The sequence below is a fragment of the Metopolophium dirhodum genome, chromosome 6 (assembly GCF_019925205.1).
Source record: "Metopolophium dirhodum isolate CAU chromosome 6, ASM1992520v1, whole genome shotgun sequence".
Classification (NCBI taxonomy): Eukaryota; Metazoa; Arthropoda; class Insecta; order Hemiptera; family Aphididae; genus Metopolophium; species Metopolophium dirhodum.
Genome location: NC_083565.1, coordinates 19,267,646 through 19,291,652, shown reverse-complemented (window position 1 = coordinate 19,291,652; position 24,007 = coordinate 19,267,646). Strand labels below are relative to the sequence as shown.

Here is a 24,007-nt window from a genome sequence, read left to right as displayed (position 1 = left end):
ATAAAAATATAAGATATCAATTTAATTTAAATAATGAATAACTTAGATGGATTTTTATTAAATAATTTTGAAACATAAATCTATCCTCAATTATACAATTATTGATAATTATCCACATTTTTTTTGGAAATTTTGATTTGTGGAGTAGTAATAGACATGTCGCCTACCTATTTGTGTTATAATTAAAAATTTTAATTTATGAACTTATTGTATCGATCGTCATATTAAAATATATTAATTAAAGTACCTAGTACCTACCTAATTGTAAATTTGTTATTTTCTTAATTTGGTACCACTACTTGTCATAATATGTTTATTTTTGTAAAAACATATTGTAGTTATTCTAAGAATGACATTATTGAAAATACCATATTACTACTCTATGTCTCTATGGAAATTATTTATGTGTATAATAACAGTACCTATTTACATCATATTATCCTAATGTACTCTTTTGGCTTTTGCAATATTGTTATTCATTTAAGTACCTACACAACCTACTCGTTTAGTACAAAGGTGGTATGAAATTTATTTTTTTTACTTATCAAGTATGGTAGTATGCCTTTTAAGTGTTTTGTGCCTGAGTGTAACTCTGGGTTACCCAAACAAAATAAAATATATTAACAGCAAGGAATAAAACTGCCTTTGGTATTTCATCCTCCTGAGGTAGATATTTCTTATACTAATTAATAATTATTATATATTTATATTATTATGTATATGTATATTCAATGAAAATTTCATATTAGGGTAAATAATTCATTACTTTTTAGAACATGATTGATACATGGAATTTAAAAGTTCCACGAGCCAATAAATCATTAACAAAAAAAGATGGAGTATGTGAAATTACATCTTATATAGACAAACCTGATCTAACCTACTTTGTTGGTTGTGTTGCTCAAAATGCCAAAAAACTTGCAACGATTGTTTTAATTCTCTTATTTCAACATCAGATGATCATACTAACCTTGAAGTAGAAGTTCAAGAGTTTATAAATATGAGAAATAGAGGACATATACTCAGTCCATCAGAATATCTAATGAATATAATATATACTGCTTGGAGACTGCTATTATTAATGTCATTAATAAAAAAAGTATTAGTAGACATATTTTGGAACACGGTTAGCATTTTTTAGTGTACCTACTAATTTAATTCACGTTCTATATTTCAATTATATGTATGTTCAATATTCTATAGTTATCGATGAAGTAAACATTACTGGAGTCCCTTCTAAAGTTGGCTGTCTGGAACACCAGAATGAATTAACCAAATATATTATTAATTTCTATCTGAACACCAGAATGATATTTGCATGTAAAAGGCATAATGATCAAATATCATACAAGAAAAATACTATAAAAAGATTTTAAAAAATATCAAAATTAATATAAATAAAAACAACTAGGTACTTACCTACTGGTAAATGTTTTCCAATCTAGGTATTAAAATATATAAATTAAAAGTACCATACACACATATTATACATATTAAGTTACACTATTTAAAATTAAAAATATTAATTATTAGATCATGAAGTCCATAGTCCTTGTAATTACTAAATATACTAATTAATAATTAGAATAAAATGCTAAATTGCATAATGTACCATACAAACTTTAATGTGTTTAAGGTCTATGGTATAAGGTTTGGTATAAGGTCTATGGTTTGAGCCTTCATCGGGTATTCAGCGCTTCTGGTGGCAGTTACAAGTGGTGTACTTTTTTCGGCCCACTATCATAATGTAAAAGATAGGGAGTGTTTACACCTCTATATATCCACCTTGGTAAATACCTTACTAGGTTTGGTATAAGGTCAATGGTTTGAGCCTTCATCGGGTAGTCAGCGCTTCTGGTGGCAGTTACAAGTGGTGTACTTTTTTCGGCCCACTATCATAATGTAAAAGATAGGGAGTGTTTACACTTCTATATATCCACCTTGGTAAATACCTTACTAGGTACCTTAGGTAGTAGATAACCACATCTGGTGGTGATTTTTGGAACTTTTTCTAGGGGGGAGGGTTAGTGGTTATATATTTAACATAAAATATTTACCCATTAATCATTTATTAATTTAATTTTTACCTAACTTACAATAATAAAAAAAAACATATTTTTGTAAATGGGTGTACTTATGTTTTACCGAATGTATTCAACAAATAAATTTTAAGTTACTTATTGGTTAGGTTAAGTGCAGTTGGAACCTGTGGTTGCAAGTATATCAAGCTATTATTAAGCCCATACTTTTCATATGAACACTTTTAAAATAATAATAATAAAAAATAATAAAATAATTTATAGATTAATTATTGATATTTTCGATTTTTTTCTTTAAGTGACTATAAACAATTTTGTGCTCGGTTAAATAGCTTGAAAACGTAATACAAGTTTTCTAATTTTTCATAAGTAAAAGAAAGCTCTGGGCGGTGGGGTATCATTATTATGACACAGTTATATCTGCCACCCTCTGAATTATTTTTGTCATATATAAAATATATAATAAAGCAATGAAAGTATAACATGGTCTAGCTGTATCTAAGAATAGTAAAAAATTCATATCCGATCCCCTTTCAAAAAAGCTGAGCAGGCCACTGCGTTATGTAATTCTTACTTCCTAGTCAGCAGTAAGCACCCTACCTTGCATGTTACGTGAATATCTGACACATATTACCTATATGGCTATATGGCAGATTATGGCTATATATAAACCTGTTACTAATATTATACAAAATAAATGTCCCTTTCAAGAAATTATCCACAACTCCCTCCCCCCCTCTGAAAACGCCGCTGGTAATATGTTATAAAATAAGTGCATTGTACCTACATATAAACAATTATTTAGAAAAAAACAAATGCCTACATGCATAGTAACTACCTACATATTTTAGATTCTGAGCGGATGAATGTATTGATTTTGCAACGATGTGAGTTTTTTTTTTTTGTGCCTGTCATTACGGTTTGGGGCAGTAAAACTGCTTCTATTTTCTTCAGCAGTATCTTGTTTGATGGGAAAGTGATTCTAGTTAGTGCATTCCGGAGGTCAAAATTTAAAATTCCCAATAGTTTTCAAAAGCCCTGGGAAAAACAACATAAAAATTAAGGAAAAACTGGAATTATTACGCAAATTCGGTTTTCTATACAATATTGATTTTGGTTTTTGGCGTAACTCTAAAACAAATTAACATATATGTACATGAAATTTTCACTGGTTCTTTATATTTGCATTTTCTATACACGATAAAATTTTCAAAATATTTTGATTTGTTTTGAACTGTTTAGGAACATTTTCAGTTTCCAATTTGATTAGTCTTTTTTTCTATGAATGTCAATATAACTTTATTTGTTGGCCAAAAAAGCTTGAAATTTTAATACAAGGCTTCTACTATATTGTAAAAATGACATTTGAAAAATATTAAAAATCCTTAGTCACAATTTTTTTTATAAGCATTTAAAGTTCAAATCTTAACAATATACGGAAAAATCATGAAAATTAGCAAATTATTTTGAGTTGAGAATTTATAAAAATTTTCTTTTTAAATCTAAGATTTGAAAATGTAATACAAGATTATTCATAATTTTATCTACCTTTATCAAAAAAAAAGTGTCTACAAGCAAATCAAATTTTTATGAGCGTTTGATGTACATATTTTTGGAATATTTGATATTCGCACTCGATTTCTCATGTAGCGGTTTTGTTATTTTATTGTTATTCAAAAACGAATAACTGTAGATACATGAAAATTTTACTGAATTTTTATATTTTCATTTTCTATACACCATAACATTTTTAAAATATTTTGACTCTTTTTGAGCTGTTGATGGACATTGTCAGTTTTTAATTTTTTCTACAATTGTCAATAAAATATTATTTGATGGTCTAAAAAGCGTGAAAATTTAATACAAGGCTCCTGATATATTGTTACAATAGCTGCAGTTGAAATTTATTAAAAATACACGTACACAATTTTTTTTTATAAGCATTTTAAGTATAAATGTTGATAAAATTTATCAAATTTAAAATTTAATAATTATTTTGTAGTTAAAAATTTATAAGATTTTCAACTTTTATAGCTAAGGGTTGAAAATTTAAAACAAGTTTCCAGGTAAATAGGTTGTGCAAAAATGACTTTATTCACAATAAATTATATCATCAAATATACTTAGTAATTAGTATTACAAAGGATCCAGAGGGGAGTGCTAGCTAGGGTTAGGTTAGGTTAGGTTAATTAGAATCCCTTGGCATGTTGCTTCTGGAAAACAAATACTCTACACAACATGTATATTGTATTTTTCAGTAAGCTGGGGATATTTCTAAACAAAATTGGTACTAAAAAAAATTCATTGGTAGTTTTTCCCTAACGCTAAAAGGCTAGAAATGCTACCCTAAACAATATATTGAGGAACAGATTCACTTTAGCTACCTAGAATTATTTTTGAATTATTTTTTTCTTAAAACATATACGTATTTCAACAAGTTAAGAACGAAGGTGAAAAAAATAATTTGCGGGAATCATCATTATGGAAGTATTATATCCTTGAATCCTTCCACAGTTGGCGATTTTACGTTTATATGCATGCGCACATCACTGTACATTATAGGTACTGTCACGCATAGCGCCAATAACAAATTTTGATTTTTTTAATCTACGTAGTTAAGCGTGCGAAAACGATGGTGAAGTTAGAATTTGACGGTTGGACTTAGTTATACCTAATTTAAATTTATAGTATTATACACCCGGCGTAGTAACTTGCTCACTGTGCTCGCTCGGACGATATTAAAATCGAAAATATCCCTCGACTTATTATGTAAAACCACCTTGAATGACTTCAAATAGCTAAAACTTCAGAACTAAGTTCGACCGGCAAATTCTGACTTCACCATCTTCACTAACGAATTGAAAAAAGGATGTCCGATAAAACATAAATATATACTACTGATTTCACCATCATTTTTAACTTATTAAAATACGTAAAAAAAATTCAAAATTCGTTATAGGCGCTGGGCGTGACATTAAAGTAACGTGTAAAGACGTAAAATCCCAAACTTTGGAAGAATATAACTTCAAAAATAATGATTTCCACAATTTATTTTTGCACCATCGTTCTTAACTCGTTGAAATATGTATATGTTTCAAAAAAAAAATGCAGGGCGTAAGTAAAGTGAATTTATGCCATATTAAATAATGTTGTTTTTAAAGTTGTAATATTAGGCACGTTCATTTTGAGGGCTAAAAAAAAGTCTTGCCATCAGTATATATGGAGTATATAGAATACGAGACCTAAACTTTAGCACCCTCCATAAAAAATCCTAGATCCGCCGCTAATTAGTAACATCATAGGTTGACTGACCGCTTTCGCTGAGAATCGTTTTTCGTATCCAATGATATTATACCATTGAATTCAAATTTAACACCATCCATTACAGTGACCCACTTGTAACCTTCTGTACAGCAGAGCGACACCCACTTGCCCACCTTTTTTATATTATTAATTATTATAATATGTAGGTACCTAGGTACCTCGTACTTATATGGTTACATTATTAAACTAGGAATACTTTTATTTTAGGTTTATTAGTGTTAACTCTTAAGTACGCTTGTACAATGATAAATTTGAAAAATATAAAAGTATAAGACAATTAAATTTTTTAACAAATATCTATACTATTAATAATAAATTACTAGGCGTTCTAGGTACGTCGTACGTGATAAATTAATTAATAAAATAATAACTAATTAGTTAATTAGTAAATATCCACTTCAACAGTATATTGACCAATTTACTACAGAGTAAGTTTAGTGGGTACTAAACAAAATATTTAACAAACAATTAACAGTGTTGATCGTCATAACTCGTAAGCCATAACTCATTAGTCATAACCCTCCTACAATCAAACAGGCTAAACGCTAAAATATTCATGAACCACGTATTTAATATTATAATACTTGATTACTCGAATACCGAGAATAAGTACAGTCGTTGCCAGATAAATTGAGACGGCGGCGGCGGCGCTTTTCAGGAAGTGTAGCCCAAACTAGTCGCTGGCAATGTGGTGCAAAGGTCACACAGTTGGCTACGACGCGTGCAGTCACCAGTTCGAACTCGGCTCAGTGCAAAAAATTGTATTTATTATTATTATTATTAATTTATTTATATTATTTTACAATTTCTACTATTTTTTCTTAAATAAAAGATTATTATCAGAATATTTGATTTTAAATTAATATCGTAAAATAATTTTCGTGACTATTTTTGGTTTATTGATGTATTTTTGGTAATAATATTCAAATACGGAGAACCACTGGTTTTCCGTTATCGCGCCGCCGCCGCTGTCTCAATTTATCTGACAACGATTTTTTTTTTTCTTGTACTTGATTATATTATTATGATAATATTTTATAAAAGTTTATTAATCTCGGATTCTGAATACTGAATACTGAATAAGTGAATAATTGTGAACCCAAACATAACCTAAAAAATTAACTGATAAACACAATACAGAAACCAAAACTAAAAAATAAATAAAAATAAAACGTAATTACCTACTTATATTCTATTATCACTATTATCATAAAGTTGAACAACAGTACGAAACCGTATCAAAATATAATTACCCATTATTGTTTTGAATTTAGGTAATATTGTAATAACTAATAGTGTTAGTAGTTAGTAAACTAACAAAAACATTGCAGTTTAATCTAATAATCTGTTTATAAGTTATTCAATGAAGTGATCTCCTTCTAACAAAATGACGTCTATTCCGAGAAAAATCGCTATTATGGGCTATCGTTCAGTCGGTATGTAGATAAAACAGAATAAAACTTATATGAAACTATTATAATACCAAGTAAAAAAGAACAAATTAGTTTTTTGAATTGATTGTAGATAATTTACATTGGCTATTTTTTTTTCAGGTAAATCGTCGTTGAGTATACAGTTTGTTGAAGGTCAGTTTGTTGACTCTTACGATCCAACAATTGAAAACAGTAAGTAGGTACCTAATTCTAAAATTCTAATATAAATTTTAAGTCAAAGATATAATACTCGACAATAGAATTTTATTAATTAATAAATAATTGCACACTATATAATTTATTTTCATAGCTTTTGTGAAAACGACTAAAGTTAACAATCAAGAATATGAGTTGAAATTAGTCGATACAGCAGGACAAGATGAGTACTCCATATTGCCATCACAATTGTCCATTCATGGATATGTTTTGGTCTATAATATTGCGTCACCAAAATCTTTTGAAATCATTCAGATAATTTATGATAAATTATTAGACATGACTGGAAAAGTACAGTAAGTAGTTTTGTGGTTGGGGATCACTAAATTAATCAAGTTCGGATTTGAAAGCAAATGTTTTATTTTGTTGATAACAATAGAAAAAAAAAATTTTTAAATTAAAATGTGCCATTACAATTCTAAGATAATGGGTGAACATTTATTTTTGCTTTTTTTTATTGCCTATAAATGCCATTTTGCTTTTTTCTCTTTTTCAATTTGTATGTGTTTAAATATCAATTGACCTGATAGTTTTCTTTACAACAGAAAAAATCGATAAGAGCTTGTGAATACGGGGCATTGTTGATGTTATGTTTAAAATTAGTTTTAATGGTATTTATTATCGGCGATATCAATAAAGTGTTTGTTACGGAAAGTTCATTTATGGTTTTTGTACATGGTATCTAGTTAATTTTTTTTCATTACAAACTAGTTAAATCAACTGAAATGTATTCAATTTTTTAGTCAATTTTGTAATTGCATTTTATATAATTTAAATACTTTTTTTATTGATTATATTTCCTTCGAATACAAACCCTACTAATAAGTATTCCTTAAATCTTTGGGTGTATCATTTATATTATATTTTTTTTTTCATAGTATTCCTGTAGTATTGGTAGGCAATAAAAAAGATTTGCATATGGACCGTGTTGTTACGCAAGAGGAAGGACGGAAGTTAGCAGATTCTTGGAAAGCTGGATTTCTTGAAGCTTCGGCTAAGCAGAATGAGGTAACATCAAAAAAAGTTAACAGTTAATTTCTTTTATTATTTATTTTTAATTTAAATAATCTTATGTTCTTTATCTACTATTTTCAATTAAATTTCTTTCTTATTCAATATTTTAAGTAAGTGTATTATAACAATAAATATATTATTAAGGGGCTCTGTCCGTTGCTCGTTACGCTTGATGCTCCCTTGAGGGATTTACCCCAAGACCTAAAGGTCACCTCCCTTTTCATCTTGTAATTTAAAATAAGTGAAAGATGTAAATATACAAAACTTTTATATAATAGAGATGTTTTTTTTATTATTATTTTAGTGTGTAGCTGATATATTCCATACTATGTTAATGGAAATTGAAAAGGCAAATAGAAAAAATGATGATAAAATTAAAATTGATAAATGCAGTATATCATAAAAATAAAAAAACTATATCAACGACTTATTTATTTGAATTATTATTATGATGCTTAAATAATACTTACATGTGTGATGTTAAATGTTCATATAATTTACCATTCAGTTTTGTTATTAAATTTTTTTTTTTAATGTTTTTTAGTTACCTATGTAAATATTTACTAATTATTTATTCAAATATGTATAAAATACTATTTTCTACCATCTATATAGGGACTTAATGTTTAACTTTATATGTATGTTTTGTACAATTTATTGGTGCTTAATTGAAATAAAAATACTATGTATTTGTATGTAACTTGGTCTTTCAGACCAAATAATTATAGTAAATAAACAGTTATAATATAATATAATTGTTAAGAAAATAAATATATTCATATTTACATACATAGAAAAGTGATATATTTTTCTTTATAGATTATACTAATAAGATGTAATTCAAATTAAAAATTGTAACAACAATTAATTTAAGGATAAAGATACAATTAAGAAATGAGAATAGATAGAATGTTATACAGTGTACAATTATTTTCATCGGGTAATAGATTATTAGGGTTTAGATTTATATTATATATATATCATATTTATTAAAACTAAATTATGTAAATATTCAGTATTAAATTAAACACTTCTCAAGACTCAGTTGATAAATAGCATATCATAAAAAAATTGTAGAAGAATATAAAGAGCAGGCCTTTTGATTATATTTTTACCTTAAATAAAGTATATTATGTAAATTGTATACTTAAAATTACTTCTACATTAACTTGGTATATTGTTTTTTACTAACAGGAATATTATGTTGACCTATGACCTACTTTATGATTAAAATATCAACATTTTTTTTATTAATTTACCATTTTTGTTCTTCATCATTTAAGTTGAAACTAAAATTGCAGAACTCACAATGATTTGGACAACATTTATTCTCAATGTATCCCATTAAAACTTAAGAAGAACATTTTTCATGAATTCATATTCAAAGTTTGTTATATGTAAATTGTTGACTGTTGTGTTACAACACTTATATATTATTAATATATAGCCATATAGGTACTTATTAGCTATTCTCAAGTTTGACCTAATCTGTTACACTAACCATTTTAACTAAATTGTTGAAAATAATAACTATTAAGTTATAAAATAAATCTAATTAAAATTAATGATATCGTACCAACCTATTGAACTTTAGCATTAAAATGTTTAAATAATTATATTAGATTTTTTTTATAATTAGTTACCTAGCAATGGTTTTAAAAATTGAATATTGATTAACAATGTTTTCACAAGGACAAGTAAAACGAATATAAATAATATAACATTGAATAATGTCCAATTATGTTTTGTTTTATTTGTTATAGATGTCTAAATACATAAGTATTATATATGTATCTATGTAGGCACCTTCTGGATTAGATATAATTACAGAATATATATGAATATTACGAATACTGGAGTTATGAAGTTTTAATAATATAATACCTACATTTACACCGTTTTTCTTAAATTATGGTCGGCCGCCGTGCTACTTTTTGTTTATACAATATGACTATGTTATATTGTACAGTCATTAAACAGGTGGTGAAAAGGAGCAGTTGCTATAGAAGAGTCTGTCCTTAGCAGAGCCGTACACGCGGGTAGGGGGGGAGTGTCATATCCCCCATTTGGCTTATTTTTGTCATGTTATAAAATACACGATGAAGCAATGAAAGTATATTTATCGCTAGATAACATGGTCTGAGAATAGTCAAAAATTCATATCACCCACTTTCAAAAAAGCTGAGCACGCAACTGGTTCGTGGTAGTAGTTGCATCAGGTGGCAAGAGCAGCATTATTTAAGAATTTTAATGGTCGTAATAAATTAGTTGATAGTATGAATATGCAGTGTTGGGTATAAAAAAAAGGTTAGGTTAGGTTAAAATTACAAATTACTGTAACGCAATTACTTTTTCAGTAACGCAGCAGTAATGTCATTACATTTTACTTAAAGTAACGCAATTGAAACAAAATTACTTTTGAAAAGTAATTTCTATGAAGTAACGCACTGACGCGTTATTTTCCATGCTATTAAAATAATAGTTTTGAATGTATTACAAAAACAAGCCGATAGGATATTCCAGTAAAATTAAAATCAATTATATTTATTTTCGATTCCGATAATAGTTAACAATGTTTTATCACTTTATTAATAGAAAGAAAATAGTTTTGTGTAAAAATAAAATTTAATTAAAATAAATTATGACTTATGACTATATAGCCATTCAGGAGAGATGATATAGTACATAATATGTCTATTATCACTAGGTCTATGATTGTAAAATATACATAATAATTGAATCATATGAATTGAATATGGTTCAAAAAAAAATAATAATTGTTATCAATGATAAAAAAGTAACGTTATTTGTAACGCACTACTTTATTAATTAAAAAGTAATGTAACGTGATAAAAATAATTGTAGGTATCGCAAATGTAATTTAAACAAAAATATTTGAAGTAATTAGTAACGTAATTTCATTACATTTTAAAAGTAATTTACCCAACACTGTGAATATGCCAGTGGGCAGTGGCATAGGTGACAGGAGTACGCAATCCGTTGTGGCAGAGTGAGCCAAGCCAATGGGCAATGATACTAAAAAACATTTATTTTAATCGATATAATATACTTTTGTTTACTCATCACATCGTCCACTGTATTATATAAGGCATAAATACAATCATTTGCATAAAAAAAAACAGAAATGTTTTTTTTTGCTAAGCTATAGAAGGGTTACAGATTTATAACGGAGAACATCTTAAAATAACATATGCATTTAATATAATAAATACACCAACCGCAACTCCCCCGTTACAAGTAATATCGTCCATTAATAATATTTAATAATTTCATTTTTATAGATAGGTAGGTATTAAATTAGGTAGGTATTTAGATAGGTTATTATATAGTTGTGTTATTTTTAATATTTCATACTTGCATGAAATATACCTAATTATATAAAGAATCAAAAATTACGGTGCTTGGATCACAGAATAAGATAATACTAAATTCATATAACATGATCTAAGTCGCAATCTTTAGGTAACAAGTATTGAAGTATGGTACAGCTTGAAGGGTGGGCCATGGCCCACCCGACCATCCCCGTGCGCACGTCTATGCCCTGCAGTGTCCAGTACCTAATTCATAATTGGTACTTATAATTTATATTGCGTTAATCAAAAATTCGTATATGAACATATAATTAGTGTATTACATAAAACGGTAATTTTGTACAAAAAATATAAACTAAAATATTTTGCCAATGAAAATCTTAAATGTGGTAACTACTAACTAGGTAGGTAATAGCTGGTATCTTTATAGTAACTACTGCATGGTACTGGGTATTGAAAATGGTAGAGGTGTAAAGGTGTAAAGGTGTAAAGGTGTAAAGGTGTAGTGATTGATATTTGATGTAGGTATACCTATATACTTGTTTACTCCGATAAAACGGGCAACTAACGAGCTATGTTTTAAAATATTATCGAAAAACGTATGTATATGTACCTAAAGTTGTTTATTACCACAGAATAGGTGAAATTTCAACTATCTATTATTCAGTGTTATTACTACCAGCTATCGATGTGATATTAATTATTAACGTCATATTTTATCATTAATTGATAATTCAGTTTTAGTAGTTGACCTCCGACTGACAGTCACCACTTTATGACGATGACCAATGTTCGAAAACACGCAACGTCAAAGAAATTCGTTTTGATACAATATGATATCTAGTTATTAATCTATATAGGTATATAAAAATGGATGTTGATCCGTCTGTACTCTGTCTATAATTAATAGACTCTAAAACTACTGAATCGTTTTAAATAAAAGTTATGTCTATAGATTCCTTGAGGTTCCTTGGAGCATGTTTATAGCTTATTTTGTCAACCCTTATATGTAGCTAAAGAATAGGTAGATAGACAGATGATAGCTTTCACACGTGGTTTTTTTCAGTTCACAAAAACACAATTTTTTTATAATAGCCCACCTCAATATTTTATATTTTTTTTGATCTCTCTTCAAATATTATAAATACCTAACCTCATATTATCCAGGGAGTAACAGGAAGACTAGACAAATGAAATAATGTTTGTTCTAATCAATATTTAATTTTTTTTTTTAATACCAAAAATAAAAAATTTAAATTAAATTAAATTTTTTTTGGATAAATTCAAAATAGCCAATTTGTGAAACTGATTATAAGAACAGTTTTGATGGTAAAAGCATTTATCTAAGTCAAGTTGTTTATTTTTTAGATTTTTTTAAAATATCAATATTTTTTTGATTAAATGCATTTGGAACGTAATAACTTTTTTAAAAATATTATTTTTGGGAATTTGCTGTCATGAAACATTAGTATATTTCTTAAATTATTTACTGATCGTTTAATTTTAACAATTTTTGTTATAGGTACGTTTTATTAAGTAGAATATTTTTTTTGTCAGGCCTTCTTGTTACGTCCAGTGGCGATTTAGGATATTTAGGATTTTGCTGCCCTGGGTACACATTTTTTTTTTAATGCAGATGCATGAGATTTACACAGAATAATATTTTATATTAGCAATTTCTATTCTTCTTCAATAATATTAATTTTTTGTACTAAAATTGTTCTACCAGAACACTATACAATTAGTACATAATATTACAACATTACGCTATATTATTATGTACTTATTAACTATTATTTACTTTATATTCATGTATAGGTAAAGAAGTAAATTTGTTATCTAATATATAAAAATCTCGTGTCACAATATGGAAAATGTATGTCGCCAAACTCCTCCGAAACGGCTTGACCGATATTCATGAAATTTCGTGTGTATATTCGGTAGGTTTGAGAAAGTGAAGGAAACCCGGAGAGGTGCTCTAACCAGATTTCAAGTAGGTAATTGTGTATTTGTAATTATTTTATTATTATAATTATCTATTCTTAAAATAGTATATTCGTATCCATATTTAAACATTTTTGAATTAAATTTAAGAGTTTGGTTTTGGTTCATATTGTATTTTAGTGTATGGGCCATTGAGTTGTATATGGAGTGTATACTGTGTCACCAAATTCATGTCTCATACTGATTGCGATCACGATTCGCGATCCAAAGTTTTGATCAATTTTATTTTATCTCATCTTGTAAAGTATATTTTCTGGTTTATTTATATCGTTCAAAGTGTTAGCGATCGATATTTTTCAATTTATGTTCACCGTACAAAATGTCCGCGGTATGCAACTTAAACAATAGATAGTACAAAGTGTCCGTTTACCAATATTTGATGGTAATTTGTTATAATATGTTTAAAAATAATTTAAATTAAATTTAAACTTAATTATAAAAATAAAATGTTTAACTTTATTTAAATAACCTATAAACGCATGCCCTTCCATTTATCTGGCTTCCAACTAAAAATAATAATAAAATGACAAAATACAGAACATTGAAAATTTAACAACAATTTTTTTTTGTTTCAACTTGAGATGGCTGTAATTCAGTCAATTTTTGAGATAGGAAAATGTTTGTTTATCAAAGTTGCTTAAAAAAATAGTTCTATCGAAATATGGTGGAAAATAGGTGTTTCCATTTAAAAAATGTAAGTTTAATTGCGCGTGCGCACAATAAAAGAATTAAAAATTCGAAAATGATCACAAAATGTGTATTTTAGTATTCCCTAGCTCCTCGAAAAATTCCCAATTCAATCCAAGGTCACTGAACGGAAATATTTCGTGTTACCATTTGAGTGAAACACACTGTATTTAACAAGGATTATTAAAAATAAATTATTCTAGTGGGTGATTATATTATATATAAATAAATAAATAAACAAATAAATTTATTTAAATAATGAATATTTGATATTTCTAGTTTATTTGACATTAGTTATTTGTACAACTTAAATACTTTTGTACGTAAAAACTAAAAGGCTAATCGTTTTTTAGGTATTTTATTTTAGTTTTAAATAACACAATTTATAATAATTATGTGCACAAAATGTATTGATGTTTTATATTTCTTCTGTGTTTTATTTAAATGGTTTAATGAATTAATTATCTATAAATTATTTTCAAACATTATAAATAATACTTATTTAAATTAAAATTAAAAATTAATTTTTATTGTTACATCTGTGTATCATGATAAAATCATTTATCAGTTTCGTCTTCATCAATATTATAACTAAAATTTTTCTCTAAGTTTAAACTAATTTTCTAAATTTTCTAAATTTGTAAAATTGTACTACTAAATATTTATAGTTATGTAGGTACTAATTGTATTAATTTAAATTATCATATAGGTAAACGAGTCTTTCGACTTAATGTTCTATTATGTAAAATGGTTTACAAGGATTTTAAATATAGAATGTCACAAAATCTTCGTTAAAAGATATTGTAGGCACCTACCTATTTACGAACCATGCAATTATAGAAACCTACCTATAACGGCTAAAACATTAGTCTTTTAATTTTTATACATATTTAGTACCCACCTTATATCTTTTCTATTTTTTTGAATAATTAAATATTTTTATAATACTGTTTAATACATTTTCATTGCAATGTAGGTATTATGTAATCGTATTACTCTAAATTTTAAAACACTATAAACGGACTCTAAACACTAATTGTCTATATAACGGACAATTTAATGATACATTGAGTTCCGTTATACAGCAGAGAACAATTATCTGTTTCAATTATGTTATACATAAACTTAGAAGCAAATTCAATTAATAAACTGATTGTATGAAGTAAATAATTTTCGTACTTTTATTGAATAATTTCTTTATTTTAACTACATTAAATTATTGTTTTAATTACATTTAATTAAGTTAGAACAATGTAAATTTTATCTAAATCCAAATTGCAATTATGCATATCCATATTTGCAAAATATTAACACTGGTTTTGAGTCAATCGGACGAGTCGGTGGGGTTAACTTCATAAACGATAATAACAGACTACAGACACCATTACACCGAATATTAAATAACGAATTGAACAAAGTTGACTCAACAAATATTGATACATTAAACGGGCAACGAAGTGCACGGGATCAGCTAGTATATTATAATATATAATATTTATACTAAAACCGCAGCACCAATATATCAGCAATTAATGTATTTATTTGGCAAACGACGGGCTGGTCTATAACAGTAAAAAAGGTCTGTGACCTAACAATGAAATATTATGTATTTCATTTTATTTTGTTGAAGTACCTACCTATTAATTAAAAACTATTTTTACCACGACGTATTGACTTATTATTTCAGTTTATCTAATTTTGTATGATTAAAATACGTTTCCTTTGTACCCGAATAATTATTAAGTACAAATAATGTAGAACTCAACTTTATTTTAACAACAAATACTTTTATTAATACAGTGTTAGATGGGTAACAATAAATTGTCAATTATATTAAGTAGGTAATATTATTAAGGTATACATGCATTTAGGTGAATAATTATAATATTGCAATGATAGATGATAGATGATAGATGATAGATGATAGATGATAGATGATAGATGATAGATGATAGATGATAGATGAATAGATGAATAGATGATAGATTATACAAGATATGATGATGGTGGGTGGGACTTGTGGACTTGCGACTGGTGGACCATGTCCAGCGACCGGCGTCGACCCGTTTTGTGGCGCAGCGGAAACTTCTTACAGCGACTGTTCGGCTGCTGACTGTAATATTATTTGAAAATATTATTTCTACTTAATCGTAATTATATTATATTATAATAAATATTAAGTATCTATATTACCTAACAATTGGGATGTCATTTTTGTAGATATTGACGCCGAAAAGATAGTTATGGCCAAGCAAAATGCCACGATTTATGGCGTACCTATCCGACGAAATTGTTGGAGACTCTTTCAAACTGGCAAATCAGATAAACGGTGACGTGTTCGTTACTTCGCCATCATGGGGTGGACCAAAAACACAAAAATGTAGGTCATCGGGCTGTCAGCTGTATGTATGATAAAGTTCCAGGAAGTGGGAATTACAATAGCCCCTAAAATTCTGTTACACCTCAACCTTAATAAAAATAAAGAATGATTAGAAAATGACAACGGAATTGGCCTAAAAATCTGAAAATGTGTTGATAGACAGATAGCTCAACGTAATATTATGGCTGGTCCAATAATAATTTTTCCGTATGTACATCAGACCGATGCACGACGGCTGCTCACCAACGTATCAACATCCACAAGATAACTCTGGTACGTTTTTAAACAATACCGCTCATTCTTGCGGAATGCTATAAAGAAAATTAATTTATTAGATAAATATTATACTATAACAGTTTTTAAATATAGACGTTTTCAACTTACAGTTATACAAGTGGATGTCGACCGGTTTGGGAGCGACGTCTGGTACGGAATTGTTCTAATGAATTCAAACATAAATAATACATTATTATAATATTGTTATGTATATGTATATACGGTTAGGTATATTAAATTCATCAAGTAGGTACTATATTAATAATATAGTCTTATTTTTTTATATTAATTATTTTTTTACTATGCTTTTATTGTATTAAATAGACAATGACTTATAACTTACATTATTGGACCGGACATACAGCAACGTTGAGTTGAGGTATCTGTTTATAAACACATTTTCAATTTTTCTAAGGCTGGCCCCAACTCCGTTGCACATTTTCCAACACTATAGACATTTAAAATATAAATTATAGTTCCACATAAATAATAATATAATTATATTTAAGCTAAATGATGTACAAACCTCATTTTTATCAAGGTTTTTGGGAAGGTGTAACAGTATTTTTGGGGCAATCGTTTTCCCTACTTCCAGAATCTTATCCATGCACAAAGCTAACGGCCCGATAACATCCAGTTTGTTGTATTCTGGACCTCCCCATGGCGGCGATGTGACTATAACATCACCCTTTATCTGATTAGCCAATTTGAAGAAATCTCCGACAACAAATTCGATCTTATCCAGTACGCCATAAATAGCGGCATTTTCCTTGGCCATTACTATTTTGTCGGCGTCAATATCTACTGCAATGACTATTGCAAACAGAAAATATTACAATTATTAGAATCCGCAGATAATAGGTACCTACTTAATATATTATTATAATATATAAGTAGGTACATTATAGACAATTATTACATTTCGGTAATTACCAATTAAGTAGAAATAATATGTTCACATTTTATTTCCACGAAAACGATTTTATTTATTTTTAATGCAAAAAATATTACAGTACCTTTGTCGAACAGTCGGGCAAGCTGAATTACGTTTCCGCCGGCGCCGCAAAACGGGTCCACAGCCACTTTTACTCGGCCACACTTTTCCGCCATATACAAGCTAAGTGACTCGGGACAGACCGAGTAAAAGCTCTCTATAAAACCAAACATACGATTATAATATATATCATTTTTATTTTTAACATGGTATGATACGTATATAATATATAAAGGTTTTTTTTTACATACCCTCGTCCAACAAAATGCCTTGGTCGAACTTAGAAAACAACGCATGTCTCTTCTTCCAATATTTATAAGTTATTGGTCTGTGGGCAATATAAAAATACATTATTCAATTTCTGATTATACCTGTAAGTAAATGCACGTACGTGGTATCGACCCGCGCTGCTGACGCCGTGCCAACGTGTGTATCGTTTTCTGTGCAGACGGAACTGCCCGGTATCAGAGCGACCGCGACGTCCGCAAACGTGGTGTCTATGACGATCGGACCTCCAGCGGCAGACTTAAGCGGCGTCTGCTCTTCGGGTCGGCTGGAGGGTCCGATCAACTCCACTGCCACAAACATAACGGTGCCGATAGAGTTAGCGATGAGCCAAATAACAAAGGCTAGCGTCGCAGTCGCCAGTCTTGCGGTATCCATCCCGATGGACACGCAACGCGACGCTATTTCCCCGTCTGCCAAAACGGCGGCCCCTGGCACACGTCTTCTCCATGCCCGTTGCACTGCAGGACTCTTAACAATGTTGGCGATGAACGCAGTCATCGCGAGTCCTGCGTACAACAGGCAGAGCAGCAACGCCAAGATGCTCATAGACACAGTGCCCACCACGGTGACGAACAGCATTGATGTCACTCTTATAACACCTGCTGTGAGATTGTCGTCCTGCAATAAAAAAAACATTAAAGTCAATAATTATTCATAATTAATTCGTGACACACGCACGGGAGGCTTGCAGCAGCGTTTTTCTATATAATATCAAATTATACTTACGTTTTCTTCGGTGCACCACGCGGCTAACATTGTCTGTACCCGCATGTACCGTACCTTAAAGTTTTCTAGTCTATACAACATGGCTATTGAAAACTTTAAGAAAATAAACAAACAAGAATAAACAGAAAAAAACTAAGTAATATGAAATAAATAAAAAAAAACAAATCTAATTTATCTTAAATTACACAAAAAATTACAAGAAATTACAAAAAAAAAACAACAGAATACTTTTACACAAGAGAGAGAAAGCGCGATAGGGGTTTTCAAAGAGCAAGCTCGGCGTTATAATATGAGATGTATAAGCGGCTTGGCGTCTAAGAAATAAATGTCATATTTTATCGTGTGTTTACGCCTTTTATAGGAAAATTTTTGGCCGCATACACCATTGGTAACAAACGTGACTGTTTATATACAGCCAGCATGGGAATTTTTTACGAGAAAAAAAGCATTATTTTATATTAGCCAACAAATTTACTAGAACCTGCCCATAAAAATACGCGAGTACATTATATGAAACCTATACCCTACTGTACAGGTCCAGGACCGTATTTACAATTTTGGCACCTACGTTTTTGGTCATGATTAATTTGTCCCGTTTCAATATTTATTATCCAAAAAAAATCAGAAACAACTGTCTTATTATTACTAAATATAATTAAAAACTATATAATATACCAAACAACTATGGACGACTATATTATCATACCATATTATTATTCTCATAATAAATTGTTGTGACAATGCTCTTTTGCAGAGTTGAATAATATTTAGATAGGTACCTGTTTTGTTACAAAATAATAAAGATAGAATTTCTATAGCATACCATAATCTAACATTTGTTATTAGGTATACATACAAGATTTATTGAATGCTTCAATGAAATTCAGATAACGATGGAATAGTAAAAGTGGTTTTAAATATTTTAAAAGCTGTGGGGTTGTAAATAATATAATATTATTGTCGTCGTTAATTCAAACAGATAAATCTTAGGAAATGTGTACTCATATATTATAATAAGCCACGTCTTATTTTAGTTTAGACAGTAGAAGAATAATAATTAATAATAGCCGCGCTTAAAACCACGTCATGATGATTTAGGCAAGTGTATGTTTCTATAATTATGCGCTTCCGTAAATTCGGGGCTTTTTTTATATTTTAATTAAAAAACCAATAAATGTATACTTATCATTACATCTTGTTAAAAATAATAATAATAATAAAATCGTATCCACACAACGTTTGAAAACGCGTTACTATGTTTCAATGTTTGGAAAATAACAAACAAATCGTATTCGAATTTTTGCGAATTATTTTTCGATTGTATTTTAAAAATACAGAATGAATCCTTATCAATGTAGCCTGTTGCACTTTTGTGATTCACGTGATACTACATAATAATATTACCGCGTTCCGTTGGCCGTGCTTATCAACTTATTGTGAGACCCACCCGGGCAGACTCACGTAATAGTTAAGCACGGACTGGACGTTAAAGTTCTAATACTCGCGTATAAATGACATTGCGACCGACGGCTATAGGCTGTGTCACTCACTCATCTGTGCCGTAGTAAGACCCACCCGGGCAGACTTACGCGACACAGGTTTTGAGACATCCCACACGAACTCGAGCGAACGGTTATAAGCCGGTCAATGGTACAATAGTTGGAGAATCCCGGCATTGTATCGATCGGCTTTTGCGTCGCATTCCATGGGGCAATAGTTGGAGTATTCTGGCATTACACCGTTTGCCAACCTTCGCTTGAGTATTCTCACCCCTGCCCATCGACAATGCGTCGGTCGCCGTGGCCGTTCTATGTTTTCGTCGTTAAAAATGAATTTCTATACCTCATCCATCTCCCTGTAAAAATCGACTCGGAACTCCCAAATACTACATGCAGCCACTTGGGGACGTACGCACCGCGCGTATTGTTTGTTTGGCCGAGAGACTCGCGGAGAAGCAAATTGCACCCTTAAAAGGTGAGTTGAACTTGAAATATTAGAAAGAAATATACCGGTACGTCTTCGCGTGTCGTTTACCCTTATCGCAATAGCGACTGTAAATAATATAATTGTTTACCAAACACCTTTTCGTGTTTGCATTTACAGGAGATATTATGATGAAGTACCTACTCTGCGCATATACGTGGCACGGACTGAACTTTGGAGATGACTAGACAAAGCTTCTGGCCCGACGGAACGTGTAGCTGCTGTGACAATGCCCTTCACGCTCGGACACCCACCGAATTCGACAAAAATAATTCGTCGTTGGATTGACACCCACATGCAGCCGACAGCTATAAAGGTCCACAGTTATTCGCGTATCCTCAACACCGGCACTGCGGATGTTACCAACGCTCCACCAACTATCGAAAGCAGGCCCGAACCTAGGTCAGCTTCCTTCGATAACCACTACCTTCAATAATCTACGATACTCCGATTTAGGTAACCGCGTCGAAAAAGACGCCTTCCGAGGATTTTCGTGAGGTGGCTAGTGATAAAATATACTGCCGTATACCCATTACCGAGGAGATCCGCTTGCCGCCTGGCCAGAGGAAAGTAAAAAACATGTTTGTCAACGAATTGATGCAGCGTTAATTACACGTGAGAACAAAGCGTTTATCATCAAATAAGCAGATTTTTAGTAAAAGACAAGTGAGTTTGCAGATCGTAAATGTCTACAAACCGATTAATAATCTAAAAATTCACTATTCATAATGTGCACCATGGTAAAAAAAATAGTGTTACACACATACAATTTTAAAACACGACATTAGCAATATCAATCTGTATATATTATAGGTATGTCATTACGACGTATTTTGTGACAATATGATTTATATTATGTATCTTATTTATTTGCAGGTTGTATTTATTGTCAATTATTTTCGAATTGTATGCAACATTTATATGTTTTGTAAGTCGTTTACTCGTTTATAATTTATTAATATATTGTTTAAATGTTCATATTTATAAATGTATAATTTATCGATTATTATACGACCATATTCTGTTTCAAAGTTGGCGTAGATCATGGCAAAAAACACCTTAGTCCGTAAGTATACACCTATTGTATAAAATACTTCACACGAAAAAATGACCAATTTATAGTTAACATGACGCGTAATCAACAAAATCATTTAAAATAATGTTTTTTCAGCACCATATATATTATACTACGATCAGACATCATGGTCCAAACAACTTACTCAAACTTCCTGGTTGTCAAAAATCTTTGATATTAAGTAAAAATCAGTCTAGTAAGTAATTGTTGAGTATAGATAGGTATTAGGTACTCCTTTACTCTGGGGCCTAGCCAAAAAATCCAATACTCAAACGGTTCAAGCTTTTCAATCAATCTGTCTCCGTATCATTGCTAAAGCTCCCTGGTACGTAACGAACAAATTACTTCATGATGACCTTCAAATCAAAACCATCCATGATACAGCCACCAATTTCTACAAAAGGTTTCATGGGAAACTCCATATGAACCCCAACCACCTCAACTCTCAATTGGCCTCAAAAACTCTTCCTGACAACCCCACAAGACGTCTCAAACGTAACTAGTGCAGAGATCTTCTTAACCAATAAAATACATTTATATTACTCATAAAAATGTCATTTCATTGTAAAAGGGTGACTCGATTGCGAGCCTCCCTACACGTTACTCAAAGCCATTGTTTTATATTATTTATTATACCTTATCATATTTACTTATTGTATATAATGTACAGATTGTAAATCCTCAATAAACGCCATTATTTAAAAAAAAAAAAAATATAGGTACTCCGTTCAGTGTAATACTTATAAAGGTAATACAGAATACTACTAATACTTAAAAAACGGTTTGATGACCATAATCAAGACTTTTGATGGATATATTTAAATTATTTAAATGATGACCTAACCTATGGTGTAGAAATTAGAAATGAATAAAAATAAACAATAAAATACAAATTTAAACTATAGATATTCATAATATATTATACTTTTATCTAAATTATTTATGTATTCTACCTTACTGTACTTATACCATACCTATTTGTAATAATATGTAAAATTGCCGTTTCGGCGTTTAATAAACAATAATAATAATGATAATTTACAATTATAATATACAGATATTATCTTATGTTTTATTTAACAATAGTTAGTAGCTACGTTATCTTCGCCAACGACCATACCACGTTGAATACACCAGTTCTCGTCCGATCACTGAAGTTAAGCAACGTCGGGCGTAGTTAGTACTTGGATGGGTGACCGCTTGGGAACACTACGTGCCGTTGGCATTTTTTTTTTATTAATCCTCTTTCCAACTTAACCATATCTCATAGAATCTTGGGTCCGCGGATCGCGTAAAGCCCTAATTCTAAATTAAGTTTACTAAACAGCACAGTGAGTTTCCCAGTTTTTTTATTTGAGATGTATGAATAATATTGTAAATATATTTTAACGATACACGATTGCAATAATTAGCAGTGAATCGTTATGTTTTCATAGAACTTAATTTTCACATAACGGTAAATATTTATTTTAATACATGCAATAATGTTAATTGCATATAGGTTTAACTTGTGCCGTTTATAAATCGTTTTTAACTAGGTAATAGGTATAGGTATAATTAATTTAATAATGCTATTCGTTGCATACTTATTCCGTGCTTTTATTGTGCCATGATGCCCATAATGGTATATATTTACCAATAGTGTGGTACTAATAACGTGAAAGTGTAAAAACACTAAAAGCATAATATTGTAATATACGAGTATAATGTATGAGTCAGTTATAGGTACGTCTTACCATACCCAAGCACCAACAAAAATTAATGAACCCTGAACAAAATCAATCACTTTTTAAATTACAGTAATAGTAGAGTAACTTATCCTATAAAAATATATAGGTAGGTGTAAAACTTTTTATCTTCACACCCCCCCGTGGATTGGGCCAGAGTTATACGCTTACAAATTACAACACAGCAATTTCTGAGTGCCCCCCCCCCAATTTACGTCATATATAGTATTTAAAAAAAATACGTAGGTAACAATAGAAATAAACGATCTAAGTCTTCCAGTTTCAAGCTTTTCTACTTCTAGTTAAAATCAGCGAAAGTTAAAAAGTACCTACTTCACTGAATAAAATAATTGCAATGCTATTATTGATTTGGGTATAATATTGAGAGAGGAGAGGTTGACCACGTCGTCGTCTTGAAGTCTAAACTAGCAGTAATTTAAATTTGCTGTCAGAAAAATCATGTTAAAATAGTTGTGAAAATTGTTCTATTATTTTCTTAATACCTATAT

At 29.8% G+C, this 24,007-nt stretch overlaps 2 protein-coding genes and 1 non-coding gene across 3 annotated transcripts; 2 read left to right on the top strand and 1 right to left on the bottom strand.

Annotated features, from left to right (window-relative positions):
• Positions 1-6,412: 6,412 nt before the first annotated feature.
• Positions 6,413-9,725, top strand: LOC132946411 (GTP-binding protein Rheb homolog). Its single transcript, XM_061016403.1, has 5 exons — positions 6,413-6,799; positions 6,917-6,988; positions 7,107-7,308; positions 7,891-8,020; positions 8,331-9,725. The coding sequence occupies exons 1-5, from the start codon at positions 6,751-6,753 to the stop codon at positions 8,427-8,429; spliced, it is 552 nt and encodes a 183-aa protein (XP_060872386.1). The 5' UTR covers positions 6,413-6,750; the 3' UTR covers positions 8,430-9,725.
• A 7,296-nt stretch (positions 9,726-17,021) lies between these two features.
• On the bottom strand, positions 17,022-18,743 carry LOC132947530 (trimethylguanosine synthase-like). Its single transcript, XM_061017837.1, has 6 exons — positions 18,714-18,743; positions 18,091-18,605; positions 17,951-18,027; positions 17,722-17,856; positions 17,232-17,518; positions 17,022-17,153 (listed from the first exon to the last, which is right to left on the bottom strand). The coding sequence occupies exons 1-6, from the start codon at positions 18,741-18,743 to the stop codon at positions 17,022-17,024; spliced, it is 1,176 nt and encodes a 391-aa protein (XP_060873820.1).
• A 4,134-nt stretch (positions 18,744-22,877) lies between these two features.
• LOC132947974 (5S ribosomal RNA) lies at positions 22,878-22,996 on the top strand. Its single transcript, XR_009664971.1, has one exon. It is a non-coding gene; the product is annotated as a 5S ribosomal RNA (ribosomal RNA).
• The last annotated feature ends 1,011 nt before the right edge of the window (positions 22,997-24,007 follow it).

Coding starts and splice junctions, on each gene's coding strand:
- LOC132946411 (XM_061016403.1), top strand. CDS start 6,751: ATGACGTCTATTCCGAGAAAAATCGCTATTATGGGCTATCGTTCAGTC. Junction 6,989..7,106: donor CGATCCAACAATTGAAAACA/GTAAGTAGGTAC, acceptor TTATTTTCATAG/CTTTTGTGAAAACGACTAAA. Junction 8,021..8,330: donor CTTCGGCTAAGCAGAATGAG/GTAACATCAAAA, acceptor TTATTATTTTAG/TGTGTAGCTGATATATTCCA.
- LOC132947530 (XM_061017837.1), bottom strand. CDS start 18,743: ATGTTAGCCGCGTGGTGCACCGAAGAAAAC. Junction 17,519..17,721: donor TGCCCGACTGTTCGACAAAG/GTACTGTAATAT, acceptor TGTTTGCAATAG/TCATTGCAGTAGATATTGAC. Junction 17,154..17,231: donor AAAACCTTGATAAAAATGAG/GTTTGTACATCA, acceptor AAATGTCTATAG/TGTTGGAAAATGTGCAACGG.